Consider the following 21,749-nt stretch of genomic DNA (forward strand, 5'->3'; position numbering starts at 1 on the left):
AATAAAATGACCTGTTTATATAATGTTGATGTAAAATGTATAAATGCAAAAAAAAAAAAAAAAAAAAAAAATATATATATATATATATATATATGTATTATTATTATTTGTGTATGTCTAAAAGAAAGAAAGAACAATGCAATAACACTACCAGCAACCTAATTCTATATTTATTTCCCATCAGCAGGCTCCGTAGGCAACCCAATCAACAAAATATCACAGTAGACTCTGACTCAGTCACAGCACTCCTGACATCACACACATCCACACTGACCATCTGCCATGCCATACAGCTGTGACAGTTGTTATTGCAATTTATTGTTGCAATGCCCATACTACACTCCCGTCTGTGTCAGGGATTCTTCGCTGTGTGGGAAATGTAGTTCGGCGTTGCGTCGATCGTCAGCCGGAGACACGCCCAGAAAACTACTACTCCCATAATCCCCCAAGGCTGTAGTACCGTGATCCGCGCGTGGAGACCATGGCGTTCCTGTGCAGCATGTGACGGGGATAACAGGAAATATTACTCAGATAGCGGGTTATTTTTCACGTTATTCTGAAGCAAGGATTGGATTTAAATAGAGGATAAAATGGGCTCTCGTATCAAGTAAGCGTCAATGTCTCTCTCCTCTCCTGTAACACATAACGTTACAGCGTTGTTCTAAATGCGAGTTTTAACCTCCCTAAAAGGCCTGTTCAGACTTGTTGCGACAGAAAGAGTCGGTGCTTTGGTTGTTTATTTTGTTAAATGCATAATTAACGTAGTACTTAATTATGTTTTGATGTGTTATATTACCTGGAGGGTTGTGTATTTGTACAGTACTGTTTTAAAGGAGGAGGCACACGAAGTTCATGTCACTGATCATTGTTTACATGTCCAACAGCAATGAATTTGTTAACTTTGTTATGTTAAAAAGAAACAATCTTCACAATATGATCAAACGAATGCATATCTATGTAAAGGAAAGTAGAATCATATATTTATATGGAGATTTTGGAGTCTATTGACAGTGTTTCCAGCTCAGTGACACTAACTTGCTTTGGCAATTCAATGCACTTTATGAATAAGACATGATAGAGGCTTGCTGTGGTCACATTGTTGTTCAGGGTTTAAAATCAGCCCATGATAAGACTGTTTTGGAAACAGCCTGAAGGACAGAACAGAGTCGGGTTTAAACACATTTTCCCTCACTAGTAAAATGCTTAGTACATGCTTCCACATGATGGAAAAGACATTCAGTGTGTTAAGTTGTAGATCTTTCTGTTTATAGTTGATAGTTAAGGTATTAGATGCCATGAACGCTCATTTTTAAGCAATCACCTTTAACAGGTTTAGGTTATATGTTTGAGTTGTTCAAATATTATCTTTATAGCATAATAGTATATAGTATAATAGTATCTTTATGGATTTATGTCTGTTGTATTTGCTCCACATTTTATTTTAAATCATTCCTCACACAGGTTTCTGCAACACTTGTGAAGTACTTTAAAAAGTTAGTTAGTGTTTTATTTTTAAATTACACTCAGCTGCTTTTATTTCTAAATTGCTGAAAATATTAACTTGTGGTTTCTGGTTTGGTAATCTAATAGGATATTCTTTTTGCTACAGTAGACAAGCCTACTTTTTGTGGGGAATGTGACCATATTCAATTCATATCACCTTTTACCTCACATCAGATCAGGGTCCCTTACCTGTATGACAAGAGCAATTTAATTAAATTTTTCATTTGTTAGCCTGACATTATGACTGGATGCTATGCAGAAGGCATATGTTTTGCATGCTCACATTTACTACTTTTCCACCAACATGGTACCAGAGTGGGTGTTAAAAACAAACAAACAGCAACTTTAAGATTAATATATAAAATATTAAACTATACAAAATTTTACTGTTGATTTTCTTGTAAAAGTCATACTTATTAGTCACATTGCTTAGAGTGTATTCATATTTGACTTCTGACCCTTCAACCTGTGTTATTTCTGTTTCAGAGAGAGCCCTGGGTCACCCTTTGAGGTGTACATGGAAGTGGTGCATTCTGGGACGGCTGGCTCTGGTGAGTTCTCTCACACTGACAATAAGTTAAAGTTTCAGAAACATAATATGCTTCTATTATGCAAAATATGCATGTTGCCCACACATCCTTTCTCAGAATGCAGTGATCCACTGTAGTTCTTTTTAATTAGAATTCTGTTTCCTTTACTTCCTTTTCTAGTAGGGAAGATCCAGATTAGAAAATGTAGTTCCATATATGATAAATCTATGAGGGGACATTAGTATGGAGTGATTCAAGTTTGTAATGGTTTAATCAAATAAAACAAATATTTAGTGTGTAACCCGTTTCATTTTCTGGCTTGTGATCAATTAGGTCAAAGGCCTGTTGGGTATTCAGTGCATTGGAGGTATATGTGGGTTCAATCAATTAAATGAACAAAACCTACTGGAGTGTTTTATCAGTCCACCAGAAAAATTGTTTACTAGATACCAGACTGCCATGGTGAACACTTCTGATGAATAAATATTATAAAAATATATTATATATAATATAAATGTTTTATGTCATTAAAACCTTTGCAAGAGATTTGTTTAAGATATTCAGTAGCAGTATAATAAAATAATTTTATTTATAATATATAATATGTTCAAAAGGCTGCATTTATTTGATCAAAAATAAAGTAAAATAATAAATAAAATAATATTTTTTATAAATATTATTAGTTAAAATAACTAATTATTATTATCAATTTTGAAAACAGTTAGTGCTTAATATCTTTGTGGAAACTGTGATATAGTGTGTGTGTGTGTTTTTTTTTGATGAATAGAAAGTTCAAATAAATGCTGTTTTTTTTAAATATAAATATTTTGTAATATAATATTTTTTAATGTCACTATCATTCTAAGAATTTTGGCCACCACTGTATATAGATGAGCTGTTTGAATTCCCCTCATGCAGACCCCTAGACGACTGTTGCTTAGGGACCGTATGGTTTGATGATGTCAGCAGGAGCTAAGCATCTTGGGTCTTTTCTCCTGAGACAAACCCTCCCACAATGTTCACACATCCAGAGTCACATATCTCACTGAAAGAAAGAGGAAACCCTTTCAGAGGGACTGTTGCATACATTTTTGACAGTAAATCTGTGAGATAAAATAAAGCTGTTTATTCTACCTGCCATTGTGGTTTGTTTTGAAAATGTGAGTCGGTTAAGGACATGCAAAACTGATGCCTTTTACTTTCCATGTATTTTCCATGTTCCTGGTCTTATTATCTAAAACTGTCTGGTAATGGAGATGAAGTGGGCTGGCATCATGTGGGGAGACCAAGCTTCTATAGAAAAGCTTTTTCTATCTGTGTGTTTGATTATATAACGCCAACACATCATTTCTGGGTTATTTTCAGGACCAGAGATACGAAGGAGTTTCCCCGACACATACGCTGACCAGGTTTGCACTTCATTATCTGTTCTGTCTCTCTTTAGGGATGCTGGGGCGGGGATCTCTTAATTGTTGTTCACCTCAGTGATAATGCAGTGAGCACCTGTTCTGACAGATGGAGTTTAAACCACTAGAGAGTGTGTGTCTTTTTCTGAGAGGGTCTATGGTATCAGACACCCTCTTCATGGAGTTTTAACTAAACTCGCTTAAGATCCTGACTCTGGCTAACAAAGAGGAATCCAAAAAATAATAATACTTTTGCTATATTCAAAACCTGCTTACTCTATAAACAGTGAATAAAACACTATATGGGAAAGTAGCAAGCAAATATTTATTCTGTGTGCTGGTAAATGGTGTTGATTACCTACAACCATTTCAATTTTAATATTTCTTTAAAACTCTCGCATCTATGCTGAGCAGTGTTTCTGCACCCAGATAAGATTATCTATCTATAAATCAGTAATAAAGACATCAAGTAGACAAATATGTTACCTACAGGTGATAATAATAGTGTTACCACTAAATTAATAACAAAAATGAATGATGTATAATTTTAATTTTGTAATTATAAATAATGGTATCCATTAATTATACACTACAAAATCAGAAGTTTTGGGTCTGCTAAATTTCTCTTATTCTCAACAAGGCTGTATTTATTTGATCAGAAATACAGTAAAATCAGTTATATTGTGAAATATAGCAGTTTTAGGGAACTGTATTCTATTTTATATATTTTAAAATGTAATTTATTCCTTTGATTCCAAACATTCTTATGATTATCATCAATGATGACTATCATCAAATAGTTCAGTTTAGTTCAGCTTAATATTCTTGTGGAAACAGCGATTCTTTGACTAACAGGAAGAACATTATTTATTTGAATGCATTTATTTTTAATGCTTCCTTACTAAATCAAAGTAATATATATATATATATACACACACACACACACACACACACACACACACACACACACACACACACACACACACATATATATATATATATATATATATATATATATATATATATATATATATATGTATATATATATGTATATGTATATGTATATACAGTACAGACCAAAAGTTTGGAAACATTACTATTTTTTATGTTTTTGAAAGAAGTTTCTTCTGCTCATCAAGCCTGCATTTATTTGATCAAAAATACAGAAAAAAATGTAATATTGTGATATATTATTAAAATTTAAAATAATTGTTTTTAAATTTATTATACTTTAAATTATCATTTATTTCTGTGATGCAAAGCAGAATTTTTAGGATCATTATCACATGATCCTTTAGAAATCGTTCTAATATGATGATTCATTATCAAAGTTGGAAACAGTTCTGCTGCTTAATATTTTTTCAGAACATGTGATACTTTTTTAGGATACTTTGATGAATAAAAAGTAAAAAAAAAAAAAAAAAAAAAGAAGCTATGTTTTTAAAATATAAATATTTTGTAATAACAATATACACTACTGGTCAGTAATTTGGGGTCAGTAATTTTTTTCTTTCTTTCTTTTTTTTAAATAAAATCAATACTTTTATTCAGCAAGGATGTGTTAAATTGATAAAAAGTGATAGTAAAGAAAACATATTATTAGAATATATATTATTAGAATTTTTATTTTTATTTTGAATAAATGCAGTTCTTTTAAACCTTTTATTCATCAAATATATTAGACAGCAGAACTGTTTCCAACACTCATAATAAATCAGAATATTAGAATGATTTCTAAATGATCATGTGATAGACTGGATGTTACATGTGACACTGAAGGCTGGAGTAATGATGCTGAAAATTCAGCTTTGCATCACAGGAATAATTTTTATATATATATATATATATATATATATCTATCTATATCTATATCTATATCTATCTATATCTATATATATCTATATATACCTGTTTATTGCGTTTTCCGGAACACTCAGCTCACGTGTACAGACGCAGCTTTACTCACCCTGATTGTTGGGTCCAATGGTCCCAGAAGACACTCTGGGTGTCGTACCCAGCAGTGAAGCTCTGTAATCTGGGCTGTGTCCCCTCCCTCTCCTATGTCATGCTATTGTTAGGGATAATCCCTAACTCCTGACACAGATGAGGGCAGGAAAACACAGACACTTACACACACCCCTGTGTGTGCATAGTCCAGCATAGTCCCTCACACTTACAGTTTCGTCTTTTGTGCGAATGAAGCTAATGGTTATGTTTCAGTGTGTGAATTCATTCTTTCTCATAATCTGTTTTCAGAAAACCCTACAGACTATCCCAAAGTTTTGTTTCCCCTTCAATATGGACAGGTAATGTTACAATCTTTAATCAAGTCAAGTCATCTTTATTTATACAGCGAATAGTTCACCCAAAAATGAAAAGTTGCTGGAAATGTACTTGTCCTCAAGCCATCCAAGATTTAGTTGTAGTTTATTTCTTCATTAGAACAGGTTTTGAAAAATGTAGCTTTAAATCACTTGCTCACCAATGGATGCTCTGCAGTGAATGGGTGCCGTCAGAATGAGAGTCCAAACAGCTGATAAATACATCACAATTATCAACAAGTAATCCACACCACTCCAGTCCATCAGTCAACGTCTTGTGAAGCGAAAAGTGGGTTTGTTTAAACTTTATACCATCGCTTTTTTTCTAAAATTCGAGTTCATAATCCATGATAACATTTCCTCCAGTTAAAAAGTCCATCTCCTGTTGTCCTCTCACATCAAAATCAACCAACATATTGTCTTAGAAATGGTTTGGACTCTTTTCACTTGTAAACGGTGCTTGATTTCTCTCCTGATTCAGATGAGGCATCAATTTGTACCTCAGGATGCATTACAGAAACAATATTTTGCATAGAGGACTCATATTTTAGCTGGAAGCAAACATTAAAAAAGGAAAAAGACATCACTTCACAAGACATTAATTGATGGACTGGTTTGATGTGGATGATTTTGATGTTTTGATCAGCTGTTTAAAAACGAGTTCAGTTATTGTTCAGCTATATAAGCTGCTCTACTGAACTTGACTCAACTACTGTCTAGTGTCATTATTAAGCTCGATGTAGCAAAATTTGTAAATTCTGAAACAATTCAGCTGTAAAGCAGCTCTACAGAAAACAATAGTCACCATTCAGCTCAGTTCATTTTGTTTGTCGTCAAATCACTTTCATTTGATTCCAGCATCTCTTGAACCTTGATTTTATAAGTTCGGATCAAAATTTTGTCTTTGACCCTGTCTTTCAGTAAGGCAGTGGGCCAGGTGGGGCAGAACTTCACGTTTGTTCTGACGGATATCGAGAGTCAACAGCGCTTCGGTTTCTGCCGGCTCTCATCGGGAGCTCAGAGCTGCCACTGCATCCTCAGGTACAGATTTTTTGTTTCAAAAGTACAAGTATACTTTTTTTCAAATAGACCTGTTTTCGTCATTCATCTTCTTCAGATCAACTTAATCTAATTGTAGTCGAACTGTCTCTGTTTAGCTACTTGCCCTGGTTTGAGGTGTTTTACAAGCTGCTGAATATCCTGGCAGAGTATTCAACCAAAGGACAGGTCGGTGGTGCATGAATGACAACCACATTCGTATGTCACTGTGTCTTATACACGCAGATGTACACATACACATTTAATTAGGAATTTGAATAGGATTTCTCGCTGATTTCATACTTTACATAAATTCGAAAATTACAGTTACCTTTAACCTGATAACTTTAACCTGAATTTAAAGTACAGTTTTTTTTTTAAATTTTTAATTTATATAAAAATATTTCCCTGGGACAAAAGTGTTTTTCCCCCTCCAGACTTAGTTTGGTTAGAAGTTTGGGGTCAGTATGATTAAATTTTTATTTTTTATGTGAAAGACATTAATGCTTTTAATTAGCAAGGACACATTCTTTTGATCAAAAGTGATAGTAAAGATATTTATATTCTTATAAAATGTATTTTTTTAATTCCTGGAAAAAAAATTATCAAAATTACAAAAAAAACCTAATTACAGAAAAAATTGTTTTCAATGTTGATAATATAAAATAAAAATATATTAAAATGTAAAACATTTCTTTTAAATTGTAATAATCGTTTACAATATTACTGTTTTTACTGCATTTTTGATCAAATAAATGCAACCCTGGTGAGCAGAAGATACTTATCTCAAAAACATTACACAATCTTACCAACCCCAAACTTTTAAAAGTAGTGTAACTCAAAATTTCCTCTGAGGAGATTTTTCATCTGTTTGACCTCAGAAGTGTAGCAAGGTCATGAATGCGTGCATATAATAATGATGTTGCATTGATTATTCGTAGTGATTTAACATCTTATCGTTTATATAGTATAAAATCTGCATGTGAGACTTACTGTTTTAATTTGTTTGTATTTGTGTTACAGGACAGTCAATGGAGATCGTTGTTAGAGTCTCTACACACGTTAAACATCCCTGATCCTGGAGTGCCTGTGCATTTGAGTCTGGTAATATACAGTAATTAAATGAAATAAAATTTATGCATTTAGCAGACGCTTTTATCCAAAGCGACTTACAGTGCATTCAGGCTATAAATTTTTACCTATCATGTGTTCCCGGGGAATCGAACCCCCAACCTTGCGCTTGATAGCACAATGCTCTACCAATTGAGCTACAGGAACACTAAATATACACACTAATTATAACTATATATATATATATATATATATATATGTATATATGTGTATATATGTATATATATGTATGTATGTATAATTATAATTATAATAATAATATATTAACATTAATATAATAACTATAACAATTAATTAACACTCAATATACACACATGACGCTTGCATCAGAAAAGATGATCATATTACAATCAATTTATTGTATAAAGCTAATTACATTTCTCTCTCTCTCTCTCTCTCTCTCTCTCTCTCTCTCTCTCTCTCCCTCTTTCTTTAGCATTTGTTTTTCACAGTGCCTGATCCTAGGGAATTACCCAGTATACCTGAAAATGTAAGTCTGGCTTATTACCTTGACCCTGTTAGTCACAATGTAGAAATGACCTATTTATGCATAACTATTCGGATGTGACTAGTAAACTAAGGACATCTGAGAAAACAGGTTTAAAGGGGCAAAGAACTGAGAAATCAAAAATTCCTATATAACGTGTATTATAAAAATATCCTGTGAGTTTCAAAACGGACGTGAGTGCTGTTGCGTCATGTCACAAAACAATTTACTGTCTAGGATTTGTTTTATCAATCTGTGCCACATCCAGTGTAGACAGAATTGGAGATTATAACGAGTTCTGTTGTCTCTAGTCCCGTTGCACCGCTTGCGTCCGGTGTAAACACAGGGTACAATTAGCAAAGAGCTCCAGATTGTGTTGGTGAAACACTGTTTGTTTGTTTGCTTGCTTTATTTTGCTACGGATTAATTTTTAAACAAGACAGTGTGATGCAGGCTTTTCAGAGAGACCAAAAGTAAATGTAGTGCAGAGTGTTTCCGACAGCCTTACACTCTATTTGTGGCGGCACTCCCCCACCCCCATATTCATATACATACATATATATGCAAATTAATATTCTGCCAGCAGGAGGTGCTTTAAGAGTGGGAGAGAGAGAGGTTTCTCCGGTAACGGCTGTAAAGGAGCCTGAGTTCACAAATGCTGCCTTATCAAGCATTACATGCAAGATAAAATGAAATCGAAATTTTTCTAAATACAGTCGGTTTCCTTCTGAAATACAGTGATTAAAAAACACCCGCACCGGTTTTTGATTTTGAAACATGCAGTGCAAATGTTTATTCAATGTAGTCAAAGCCTTTTGGAAAATCTATTTGTGGTGGTCAGTTTTGATATTGTGGCGGCCTGCCCCAAATAAATCAATGTGTGGGGAAACCCTGGACTTAACTGGATCCAACAGTAATGTTGCAACACAACATAGTGCAAGTATATGTGCTTTTACAATGATTACGATTGCATTGTCTGTTCCAGACCATTTAATATATATACTGAGTATTTATACATTTTAAATGGTAAATGGACTGCATTTATATAGCGCTTTCAACAGACCACATGGCCATCCAAAGCGCTTTACAAGTTGCCTCACATTCACCCATTCACACACTCATTCATACACTGACTGCGGTGTCAGCCATTCAAGGCCCCATCCAGCTCGTCGGGTTAGGTGTCTTGCTCAAGGACATCTCGACACTTGGTCAGGTGGAGCCAGGGATTGAACCACCAACCTTCTGGTTTGTGTAGACAACCTACATGAACCACTGAGCCACTGCCGGCCAGTGGTTGATCCATGTTGATCCATGTTGTTTCCAGAGTATGTCACAGAAGCGTCCAACTGTTATTTTAATAAGGGAAACTGTTAGCTAGTCATAGCAGTGGTTGTTAACTTGCTCATCTTGAATGCGCCCACGCCTGTAAAAAACAAACAAACAAACAAACAAACAAAAAAACCAACCCAGACAATTCTGCAGAGAGGCTTTAAAAAAACAGGATAGAATGTGTTTTTTAGTTTTATGTAAACTCACACTAACATTATTAGTGAACCTCGAGGAACTTAAAATAATAAAAATGCGGTTTATGACCCCTTTACAATGATTCAAAATTGTCTGTGAAAATCAAGTTTACCTAGTTAAATTCAAGGCAATTCAACTAGTTGTCATCAATCCATATAACATATTACATATAACATGACTTGATTCTTTTTATGTATTTACAGAGAAATCTGACTGAGTATTTCGTAGCAGTGGATGTGAATAACATGCTGCATCTATACGCTAGCATGCTGTATGAAAGACGAATCCTCATTAGCTGCAGCAAGCTGAGCACTGTGAGCATCATCTCTACCATTATCTTTCTCTCTATTGTTGGTTGTTTTTTTCTCGTTTTAGAGATATTAATAAACCTTCTTCTCCCTCTCAGTTAACCGCATGTGTTCATGGTGCGGCAGCTATGTTGTATCCCATGTACTGGCAGCATGTTTACATTCCAGTACTGCCACAGCACTTATTAGAGTACTGCTGGTGAGTACACACTCATTCTCATATATATATATATATATATATATATATATATATATATATATATATATACACACACACTTGAGAAGGACCTTATATTTATTTTGTTTTAAAATTGTTGCTAACTACTTTACCCAATTTTTTTTTATTACAAAAATAGGCACTATTTTATCCAGTTATGAACAATTTTTTGCTCATAAGACTGTCCTCACAAGTTAAAGGAGGATTTAATATGTTTACAAAGGTTTGATTTAAATTGATAAAAAAATTGATATTAAGATTAAGAATTGTTCATTCTGGACTTGCTCATTCATATTTATTGAAAAGGAAAGAGAAACCAGTTTGTAATTTATGTAAGAACTTGAGTTTAAAGCATCTTCTAACAGAATATCCATTTTAAATGATATTATACAATGTTTTTAGTCAGTATATTAATGGACAGATTTAAACAGGTTTCTTCTGGAACAATTTTAGAATTATAAGTACCATGTATATAAAATAATCATATATTTAATACATTTTAAAAGCCATAAATTATGAAATATTGTTATTTTTTTTGTTAGTGCTCCAATGCCATACCTGATTGGAGTGCATTCCAGTCTTATGGAGGTGACTGATTGCTTTATTTTATTTTACCTTAACTGCATATTCATATTTATCTGTGCTGCAGATTCACATTTCAATCACAGCGATGTTTTATTGAGTTACGTGTAGTGTAGCAAACTTCTAGGCTGTATTTAGAATGTTTTGTGTGTGTTTGTGTTTATGGTAACAGAAGGTGCGAGGTATGGCTTTAGATGATGTGGTTCTTCTCAATGTAGACACAAACACCCTTGAAACGCCATTTGATGACCTACAAAGCCTTCCTAATGATGTGGTGAGTAAATACGACCTGCTCAAATCTCCAAAAAGTCTTATCTGTTTTGGGCATGATGTTGATGTTGATATTGATTTTTCGGTGATGATCTGATATGGAAATATATTTATAATGGTCAAGTAAGTGATATATATATGTATATATATATGTGTGTGTGTGTGTGTTTTAGGTTTCATCTTTAAAGAACCGCCTAAGAAAAGTTTCCTCGACGACAGGAGATGGAGTGGCCAGGGCGTTTCTGAAGGCACAGGCAGCTCTGTTTGGCAGTTACAGGAATGCACTACAAATTGAACCAGTGAGAGTTTGACATGTTGATGTGCTTATGGTTCGGACTCAAATGTTGGCTCTGAGCATATAAACATGTAGGGTAACTGTGAGAGTCTAGTGGACAGTCCGTGTAAAATGCTCAGGAATGAAGCTGCATGTTTTTGACTTCCCATGTGTCTAAATGTTCAGGAGGAGCTAATCACATTCAGTGAGGAAACGTTCATCACGCACCGATCCAGCACAATGAGACAGTTTCTACAGAATGCTATCCAACTACAGTTCTTTAAACAGGTATTGCACAAATATTTACCTAACTATCTAAATGAGAGCATACAATAGACCTTTATTGTTTTTATATGACGCTAATTATAAATACAGCTTCAAATAAATATTCCTTCTTTTAGTCTATGCACTGATAATATAATTTGTTTTATAAAACTACAGCTTTTTTGTTTTGTGTTTCTAGTTCAATTTATGCATATTAAGGCACTTATTTTGTTAGTGTTATAGCAGAACCTTTTTTAACAACATCGGACTTCGGTGTTGCTATTGTTAACTAAAGCTATTAAAAATCATTTTTGGTGTACTGAAGCTGAAATAAGTTTAAAGGGATACTCCACCCCAAGAGAAAAAGTTGAAGCATTAAGATGGCTAAAATATAGTAATATTTAAACTATTTAAAATTAATAAAAATGGCAAACGCACACAACCAAATTACTAAATTTTTCTAAAATTTAAAAAAATGAGAACAGAAAAAAGTTATACAAATATAATAGGCTAAAATATATGTATAATACTGCTTTACGTGTACTGTATTCATTTTACAATCAGACACAGAGCTTCTGTCAATTAGTGTTACAGTGGTTCCTTTCACGGTGTGTGACACCTACATATAGACAGAGGTGGGTAGAGTACCCAAAAACTGTACTCAAGTAAAAGTAAAAGTACTTCTAGAAATATTTACTCAAGTAAAAGTAAAAGTACTAGTCTTGAATAGTTACTTGAGTAAGAGTAAAAGAGTATCGGATAAAAAATCTACTCAAGTAGTTAGTTACTAGTTACTTTGGGTCATATATACTGAGCCTATTTTTATTTAGATATATAGATAAAATGTATGTAATGTGTGTGTGTGTTTATAAATGTATATATTTCATCATCCTTTACTCCAATTTATGTAATTTATTATAAAACCCTGTCTGTTTACTTAAGTAACAGATATAGGTGTCATGCCATAACATATTTTTAATACGACTGACTTTATATTAAATGTGAATTTAACATTGAAAGTTAATGTGATTTAAATATTGCTACTAATCTTTCATTGTTCAGAAAGAGAGCAAATAACATTTACATTATTAAAGATAATTTTCACTGACAGTCTAGATTTCAATCACTCTCAGAAACTCCCATTAAAATCACTGAAACTGTTAACGCTGTGAAATCAATATCTTAATTAAAGATTCGTACACACATCTGCACTTTGTTGTTCCTGTGAGAGAATTCGCCAGAAAGAGGTATTCAGTCAGTGAACGAGGGAAGGAAGCACCGGCATTTTAGCGATGACTCATCTGAACACCTCTGATTGGCCAATGCTTTAATAAGCTCAAAAGAATCATGTGTGATTGGTTATAATGCGCAGCGCTGTATAAACGCATCTATCTCTGGCTCAGCACCAGCAAGCGATCACAGATCTGAATTTAGCAGCTGACTTGCACCAGTGTGATTGTATTAAAATTAATAAAATCTTAATCGGCTATTTTTTGTCTTTTGGAAGCTTCATTCAACTTGACTCCCCTCTGTTATAAGCCACACACGTACAACAAACTAATGTCACAGTGGTATCGTGTACTGTAATCGAATGTAGCCCAAGTTATTACCTGTTAAACAGTAGACAGCACACGCGGGGTTCATCTAATAAGGATCTCCATCGCTAGCAAATAATAACCTTTTCAGATTTCAATTCAGTGCAGTTCCAGCCACGTTTTCAACGCTCTTTCTGTTCTTAAACGTTACAACTCCGAGTAAACCACTTCAGATGCTCAGCGCGTGCGGCAGGGAACTGAACGACTCATTCAAACTGATTCATGAACCAATTCACTCGTTTGCCAATTGGTTTGATCAAGCCTTTGAACAGAATTGACTCAAAAGAATGAATCATTCGCGAATGGGCATCGCTCATTGCCCAGAGAAAAGTAGACGGCGCGTTTGGAACCAACTGAAGCATTTATAACATTTATTGCATTAAGATAAAGTAACGAGAGGAGCGTCGCCCACAGTAACGAAGTAAAAGTACAGATTTTCCCCCAAAAATTTACTCAAGTAAGAGTATAAAGTACCCATCTTTAAATATACTCCGAAAAGTATTCGTTACCCCAAAAAATTACTCAAGTAAATGTAACGAAGTAAATGTAACTCGTTACTACCAACCTCTGCATATAGATCATTGCTTTAATGTGTGTTTACAGTTTATAGACGGGCGTCTGGAGCTGTTGAACTCTGGTGAAGGGTTCAGCGATCAATTTGAGGAGGAGATCAACATGGGAGAATATGCTGGTAAGAGAACTTACATTTGTATGTATATTTATTGTAAAGCTATTAAATGCATGTTATTCTGTGTTATTGCTGTTTTTACATTCACTCTTCTCTGTGAATGTTTCATATTTGTGTTACAGGTAGTGATAAGACATATCATCAGTGGCTTTTCACAGTGAAGGTGAAGTTTCTTGATTTTTGTGTGCTGGATGATTTGGACTGATTCTTTGTGTGTTTGCTTATGAGCTCTTTCTCAGATTGATGATGTCTTTTTCACCTTTGGCTTATAGAAAGGCAGTGGGGCCATCTTAAACACAGTGAAGACTAAGGCAAATCCTGCGATGAGGACCGTTTACAAATTTGTATGTATCCATATGTAAACACTATCTTTCTCATTTCTCTATGTGTGAGTGAATTCTTGTTTTGTCTGTGTGAGAGTTTCTACTGTTTTTTTTTTTTTTTTGGTCTAGTTTCTCTTTCTTTTCTATGAGAGATTTATCTGTGCTTTCTGTGTAAAGAATCTCCTTATGTTTCTTCTACAGGCCAAAGACCATGCCAAGATGGGCATCAAAGAAGTCAAGAGTCGACTCAAACAAAAGGTGCTTATACAATCACCCACCCAAAACAAAATGATTGTATTGTATATTGTATGTACATGCATTTTTTGTTTATAATGTGCAAACAACTGTGTATTGACTTGCAGGAGCTTACAGAGAATGGTTACTCAGAAGAGCCTGGTTCCACCTACTTACCCTCCACACACAGCAAAGACTCCCTCACCTGGGACCAGAGACAACCAATCACAGTGCACTTTGGACAGGTGGGTGTGGGGAATTAGAACTGTTCTGGAAATTACAAAGTTTCTGCAAAGAACATTTACATAGTGTGAATTATCAATCAGATGATACAGTTCATTGGTGTAATGGACATGTCTGTATTGTTATCATGGCCACTTCAAAATAATGTAATAATTACCTAATTATCCGAATTAGATTTTTGAAATGAGCTTCTCGTCTACAAAGCGATTCAAATTTAGAACACTGCAGTGTGCAACATTGTAACTGACTTCCACTTGTTGTATTTATATATTTCCATTTATATTTATATGCATTAATGAATTTATTTTCACAGATACATTTTCATGTATTTCAATATGTGATAAAAGCTTCAGCAATTATCGTGATATGAAGCTTTGATGTTGTCACATGCCTGTGTCTTATGTATGTTAAATGGAAAGTGTTTTGAGATGGACATAGTAATTAGGATTCAGTCCATGTGTCGAACTGTTAAAGGGTTAGTTCACCCAAAAAGGAAAATTATGTCATTAATGACTCACCCTCATGTTGTTCCAAACCCGTAAGTCCTCCGTTCATCTTCAGAACACAGTTTAAGATATTTTAGATTTAGTCCAAGAGCTTTCTGTCCCTCCATTGAAAATGTGTGTATGGTATACTGTCCATGTCCAGAAAGGTAAGAAAAACATCATCAAAGTAGTCCATGTGACATCAGAGGGTCAGTTAGAATTTTTTGAAGCATCGAAAATACATTTTGGTCCAAAAACAGCAAAAACTATGACTTTATTCAGCATTGTCTTCTCTTCCTGGTCTGTTGTGAGACCGTTCAAAACAGTGCAGTTTAGTGATATCCGGTTCGCGAACGAATCATTCAATGTAACCAGAGCTTCTTGAACCAGTTCACCAAATCGAACGGAATCGTTTGAAACGGATTTTCCTTTTTGGGTGAACTAACCCTTAAATTTTTAGGAAGTGTGCGAGAGAAGTCATGTTTTCACAGATAAAAGTGTGTGTGTGTATGTATGTTTGGAGCAGACTGAGCAGTCACATTCCCCACGGCCCCCTCGGCCACAACGTCCCCCTCCCCCCCATCCCTCCAAAATACAGCACATCACACGACCAGTGAGTACAGCACTCTCATCCTGACCTCTGACCTGTCAAACTGAGCTCAAATATTCCCCTCTGCCCTGACTGCTGCACTGGAGTGTGTTATATATGTGTGTGTTCTGACAGGATACTGTTTGTGTGGGTGTAGGTATGTGTGTATTTACATACCTGTGATCTTACTTCAGTTGTTTTTCCTACAGATTAATGCTCACTCACACACAAAACAAGTTTGTCATGTGTGTTTGCACTTACTTTTCTACCGCACAAACTTTTTCCTCTGGTTTAAAGGGTGCTTTATTCTGTCAGCCAATCTTAATGTCTTGGATACCACATTTCTGTTAACATTTGACAGGTTCTTGACCTCTGACCCTTGCTGTCTAAAAGGAGCATTTGACTTCTGACTTAACAGTGATGCGGTGATACCTACAAAGATTTTACAAATCCAGAGACACTAGTATGCTGTTTAGAAAATGTGTTTGCGTGTGTTTGCAGGATCGGCCTCCCCGGCCTCTGGTGGCAAAGAGACCATGCAGTAACATTGGCATAGAGGGAAGCCCTGAACAGTAAGACTTAAACACTTAACCTTTCTCAAGTGCAATTGCAAAACACAAACGAATAGACAATGGTCTTTGTGTTTCTTTCTATGGAATATTTTACTCTGCATTCACGGCAGATTTTATTTTTGTTCAATGACTGCTAAACTGTATATTTGTCCATTCAGAATAAGAGTGAACTGGTAAGAAACACAATGAGATGAGAGAAAACTTAAAATAGAATACAGCATTCTATATTGTAGCTATGCATGTTAACTAAACTATTTAAGAAAAAATAACTTTGTTTGCAGATTGGTAATAATATATAAATGTAATATTTTATTGTTGTATCAGTGTTTCTCTTGTTGTTAGGTTGATTGTTTACATTTGTAATGAACTATTTCACAGAACATTTTAGCCAATATTTTGATTCAGTTTTTATTTTTACAGTTTTCTTACAGCCATTTTTATGAACTTGTGTTTTTAAAAAATATTTCGAAATATTTTAAAAGTATTTTTAAGTTTTAGTTGTATTTTTATTTCAGTCAGTAATTTAAGTACTTTAAGTACTTAAACCTAATTTGTTAAACTTCTAGTTTGTTACCATACAAATCAGCACAGTAAATTATTGTGGTCTTGAATGAGTCATTGCATGTCTCATCTACTATTTTTTTTTTTTTTTTTTTCTCCTTCACTCTTGTGTTTTCTCTTTCACACTGGGATGGTCATTTTTGTTATTGTGTGTTTGTGTGTGGTGGTTACACCCTATACTTGGCTCTTTCTGTTTCCAATCTGTTTACGCTTTCTTTTTTTGTTGCTGTTGTGCTTTTCTGTATGTCCTGACATTATAGTTACATGCGTCCAACCCGTCACTATACAGTGTTTCTGTGCGAGGACTCTTCGGGTGATGAGCTGTCTCAGGATGATGACTCCATTGCTGCTTTTCCTGAACACTTCCTGCTTTCTGCTCCTTTTGAATGGTCTCTGTTCAAGTGTTTTTCATCCTTGATCTCTCTAATGATCATTAATCATAAAGTGAATATTTGATGACCTTTTCACATACTGTGCCCGCAATAAGTTTTTGGACACTACAAATTTAAAGATGCCATTGCATTAGATTACAAAATATCAAACCAAGTGGAAATATTAAATATACTGATACTGTTCAAAACACATTCTAGTTGTGGAACTAATCTATAGTACAGTAGAACAAATTTGTAAGTATAAATTGCATTAACTACACAGAGAGACCCCAGGGCTTGGTGCTTGGACACCTACTCTTCTGCCAGTGTTCCCCTAGCCGACCCTGCTTGTACCTTCTTGTACAAACGATTGTTAAATTGCCATTTATAATGCACTTGAACACAAATTTTGCGTATCTCTAGTAGATGGCATACTACACATCCCACACTTCTTGCTACGTGACACAAGGGCATACTACATTCTGGATTTTAAAATGCACATTGCATATAACGTTGTGACTGCAGTACCTGCCGTGTATTTCGAATTTGCACTACATTATATATGTCATACTATAATGTATACTGCACTACATATTGTGTCCTGGTAGAAGCTATATACTGCTTGCTGCATAGAGCATAGTGTGTGATAAAGTGCATCAGAATGTTAGCGTTTCTGAATGGGTCAGCGTAAACAGCCCTGTGAAACAAAACACTGCCCCCTAGAGCTCTGAAATAACTGTTCAAAACACATTCTAGTTGTGGAACTAATCTATAGTACAGTAGAACAAATTTGTAAGTATAAATTGCATTAACTGTACACCGAGAGACCCCAGGGCTTGGTGCTTGGACAGCATTGGCCAGCATGTTTGGCCTCCAATAACAAAGTACTTGAAACTAAAAGTTATTTTGTACTTGAGCATGTCATATAGCTCCTTGTCTAAACTCTTGTCATCTCTAAATTTCTCATGCACGTATTATTGAAGTTCTGCAAATAATCCAGAATATGGCAAAGTATTTGGTTCTGAATAAGGCCCAAAGAGCAATTCATTATCTAACGCAGTGAAAACCAAATTTTCAAGTGTCTGAATACTTTTTGGGGCTACTGTTCACCATAATATTTAGTTACGCTGTGGCTTTTTAGATTTGTCTTTAATGCTGTCTTTTATTGCATCGGTTTTATTGCATGGCTAGATTTAATCAATGTGATGTCTTAGCCTGAGGCATGCAACAGCTTATTTATGTAAAGTGATATTGATTGTTTTGTTGATCAAATCTGGCCATTTCAACAGCTCTTCATCTAACATGAAAATTATAATGTGTCTGTACTTGTTTGTGCATGTGTTGTGCGTGTGCTTGTTTGTGTGTTTTTGTGGCATGGATGTTGTGTGCATATGTGTTTTTATTTGCATATGTGACTCAGGCCCCAGCCATACAGGTCTCTGAAAGAGGCGGAGCTTGTGGAAGAAGGTGAGGAGGTTCGGGAGTGCTTCCAAGGTAACACTGCTCCGTCCAGCCCTGTCCTAGACAAGTTCTCTGACCTGAGCCTGTTGCAGGATGCTTTCCGTAGTCAGCAGGGCGAGCCAGAATGTACCAAAACCACAAATACCACAAAATCCTCTAACAGAACACGCTCTACACTCAGTTCTGCCAGAAGTTTGGAGGAGCTACAAGTAGACCCACAACATGCCAACTTCAACTGCCAGGTTAGATTGTGCTGCAAAGTGTTTGGGAGTGACGGCAACATGTACAAGAGAATCACATAAATCAATTCCCAGTTTCCCAACTTTGTTACTGGAGGCACACCAAAAGTACACATTTTTGAACTCTTTCTATTCAAACGCCTGGTTCAACTGCTCCTTAGCAGACTTCAGGATCTGAAATGAATGAATCAGATAAGGGAGACATCCAAAATGGATTTTGCTGTGTCTCCAGGATCATGTTTGAGAAACCCTGCGCTAAATTTTTGTTCCACTTGTAGGGACACTGCCAAACTCATGTTTTGTTATCTCACTTTTAGGAATTCATTGTGGTTGTCACTCTCGCAATCACCCAAACTATAGGTGATCAGAATGGGTTTAAGTTTATTTTTGTACATGGCCTCTATCTATTTAATACTTGTTTTAATTGTCTGTTCTCCAGCCGATGGATCTTACTTCTGGTGAGCGCACACGCACACTCCCTGGTCTTAAAACCACCAATCCATACAACAAGCACTGGAGCCAAAGAGATGTCCCATCCACATTGCTTGGCCAAGAGTCACCTTCCTGGGAGAGACCTCTCTCCATGCCACCCTTGGAACCCCCTGAGGCACAGCCACCCAGCAGAGAGAGTTCAAATCCTAGTGCAGAGAAGACCGAAGGGGTTTGTATCACAATCCCTCGTCCCCAAGGTCGAAAAACACCTGAACCGGGTGCAGTTCTATCACCAGCTGTGACCCTTCTGCGTGGGGTTAAACAGGCTAGCGAAAAGGAGGGAGGAGTGTCTGCTGGAGGGCAGGAGTTTCGGCAAGCACTGAACATATCTCCTCACTCCCAATCACAAACTCAGGCGGACTTGTTGAAGCCCAGTGAGCCAAACAAGGGACAGGACTTGCTAAGCTTGTTGGACCCTCTGTGCGGAGCAACAAAGAATGAGTCCACCCCACCCCTTTCTAAACCCCCTATACCTCCTCGACCCAACCTCCCAAACTTGCCTGCCTTCCCCCCTTCAGTATCACTGAACCCCTTTACCCAACCACCCCAATACCAGCCACAAAGGCATTATAGTCCTGTAATCCCAGGTAACCCTTTTGCCCAAGCATACATGCCTCCCCCAGGTGCCAACTACTTCTCCACCTCTGCCCACCCATTTTCAGTATTTGGTCAGACATCTGCTGTGGGTGTGACCCCAACCAGAGGGTCGTGGCCAATTGGACATGTTCCTCCATCCTCCAATAGTAGCGGGTCTCTTTCAACCCTCTTAGACTCACCTGCTCCGGCTTCTCTGGCCCAGTCTGCGCAAGTTTCTGCAGATGTACCCCTTGACCCATTCAGTGACCTTCTTATTATGGCAACAACACCAACAGTAATGGCCACGCCCCCCAAAAAGAAGGTAGAGGATTTGCGAAGAAGGTGGGAAACTTTTGACTAGCTCTGCCCACATCTTTCCTCTGCAGCTGCTACCAACCAGTGAGGGTCTGAAAATTTAGAGCCAGTGGGTATTTAAGACTGTGCCCCCTAGTGGCCTGAAAGCACTGTTGGACATTTTTCCTTCAGAGTGTGTCGTGCTTTTTTTTGCGCCTAGCTCACACTTAGCCTTAGGCACACATGCTAATGATTTGTTTCCCATAGCATCCGGATGAACAGTTTCGTTCCAATAGCAGCAAGATTAACACTTGAAAAACATATTAGCAGGATAACACTGTATTTTCTGTAGCTAGCAGTCTAGTTTCCATAAGGATCGAACTACAGTACTAAAGATACCACACAGTAAGTGACCCAAGTCCTACACTAGCAATTAGACTGGCATTTTTGCTTTTATGGCGGTAACTGCATGAACAGTCAGTGCCATTTTTATAAGAACCTTTTTTTTTTTTTTTATCCTACACATTCATTCAAAATGACATACACTAGTGTCCACCTTCTTGTACAAACGATTGTTAAATTGCCATTTATAATGCACTTGAACACAAATTTTGCATATCTCTAGTAGATGGCATACTACACATCCCACACTTCTTGCTACGTGACACAAGGGCATACTACATTCTGGATTTTAAAATGCACATTGCATATAACTTTGTGACTGCAGTACCTGCCGTGTATTTCGGATTTGCACTACATTACATATGGCATACTATAATGTATACTGCACTACATATTGTGTCCTGGTAGAAGCTATATACTGCTTGCTGCATAGAGCATAGTGTGTGACAAAAATGCAGTATGCATTTGATGAATTATATGTGGTGAATGGCTTCACTGGTACTGGCTTTACTTCTGGTTTTGCTTGCCTGTGTGTCAGTCCAAAAGTAATGGGTCTTCTGGAACAGGGTTCTGTTCAGTTTCAAAATAGTTTAGTTTAGATGCTAATTGTCCATTTGCTTTGATTTGATGTTGAAGTTCTCTCATTTTATTCTGAGCATCACATGATAGACTTATAGCTTTCATAAAGCAAACAGTCACCACCCTTCTTTTTAGCACTACCCTTTCCATTTAATCTGCTACTGCCTTGCGAGCTGCATTATGGGTATTT

The 21,749-nt window shown here is 36.0% G+C and overlaps 1 protein-coding gene across 4 annotated transcripts; it reads left to right on the forward strand.

The window, feature by feature from the left end:
* The first annotated feature begins 444 nt into the window (after nt 1–444).
* On the forward strand, nt 445–20,889 carry LOC132130786 (DENN domain-containing protein 1A-like). Of its 4 annotated transcripts, XM_059542591.1 has the most exons (24): nt 445–607; nt 1,990–2,054; nt 3,399–3,442; nt 5,696–5,745; nt 6,682–6,801; nt 6,918–6,987; nt 7,822–7,902; nt 8,366–8,419; nt 10,144–10,254; nt 10,347–10,447; nt 11,008–11,053; nt 11,220–11,321; nt 11,491–11,616; nt 11,778–11,879; nt 14,054–14,141; nt 14,261–14,301; nt 14,411–14,482; nt 14,663–14,719; nt 14,824–14,940; nt 15,950–16,036; nt 16,514–16,584; nt 17,406–17,534; nt 18,937–19,219; nt 19,656–20,889. In XM_059542591.1, exons 1-24 carry the CDS (start codon nt 591–593, stop codon nt 20,643–20,645), a joined length of 3,024 nt encoding a protein of 1,007 aa, XP_059398574.1. In that variant the 5' UTR covers nt 445–590; the 3' UTR covers nt 20,646–20,889. The 4 variants fall into 4 exon arrangements, with proteins under 4 accessions (XP_059398574.1, XP_059398576.1, XP_059398575.1 ...); XM_059542593.1 differs by lacking the exon at nt 17,406–17,534; XM_059542592.1 differs by lacking the exon at nt 15,950–16,036.
* The last annotated feature ends 860 nt before the right edge of the window (nt 20,890–21,749 follow it).

This window comes from Carassius carassius, chromosome 47 (genome assembly GCF_963082965.1).
Source record: "Carassius carassius chromosome 47, fCarCar2.1, whole genome shotgun sequence".
Taxonomy (NCBI): domain Eukaryota; kingdom Metazoa; phylum Chordata; class Actinopteri; order Cypriniformes; family Cyprinidae; genus Carassius; species Carassius carassius.

What these genes read in the sequence shown, in the direction of transcription:
- LOC132130786 (XM_059542591.1), top strand. An exon ending in CAACATGGGAGAATATGCTG is followed by an intron (nt 14,142 to 14,260) that starts GTAAGAGAACTT and finishes TTTGTGTTACAG; the next exon opens with GTAGTGATAAGACATATCAT. An exon ending in ATGCCAACTTCAACTGCCAG is followed by an intron (nt 19,220 to 19,655) that starts GTTAGATTGTGC and finishes TCTGTTCTCCAG; the next exon opens with CCGATGGATCTTACTTCTGG.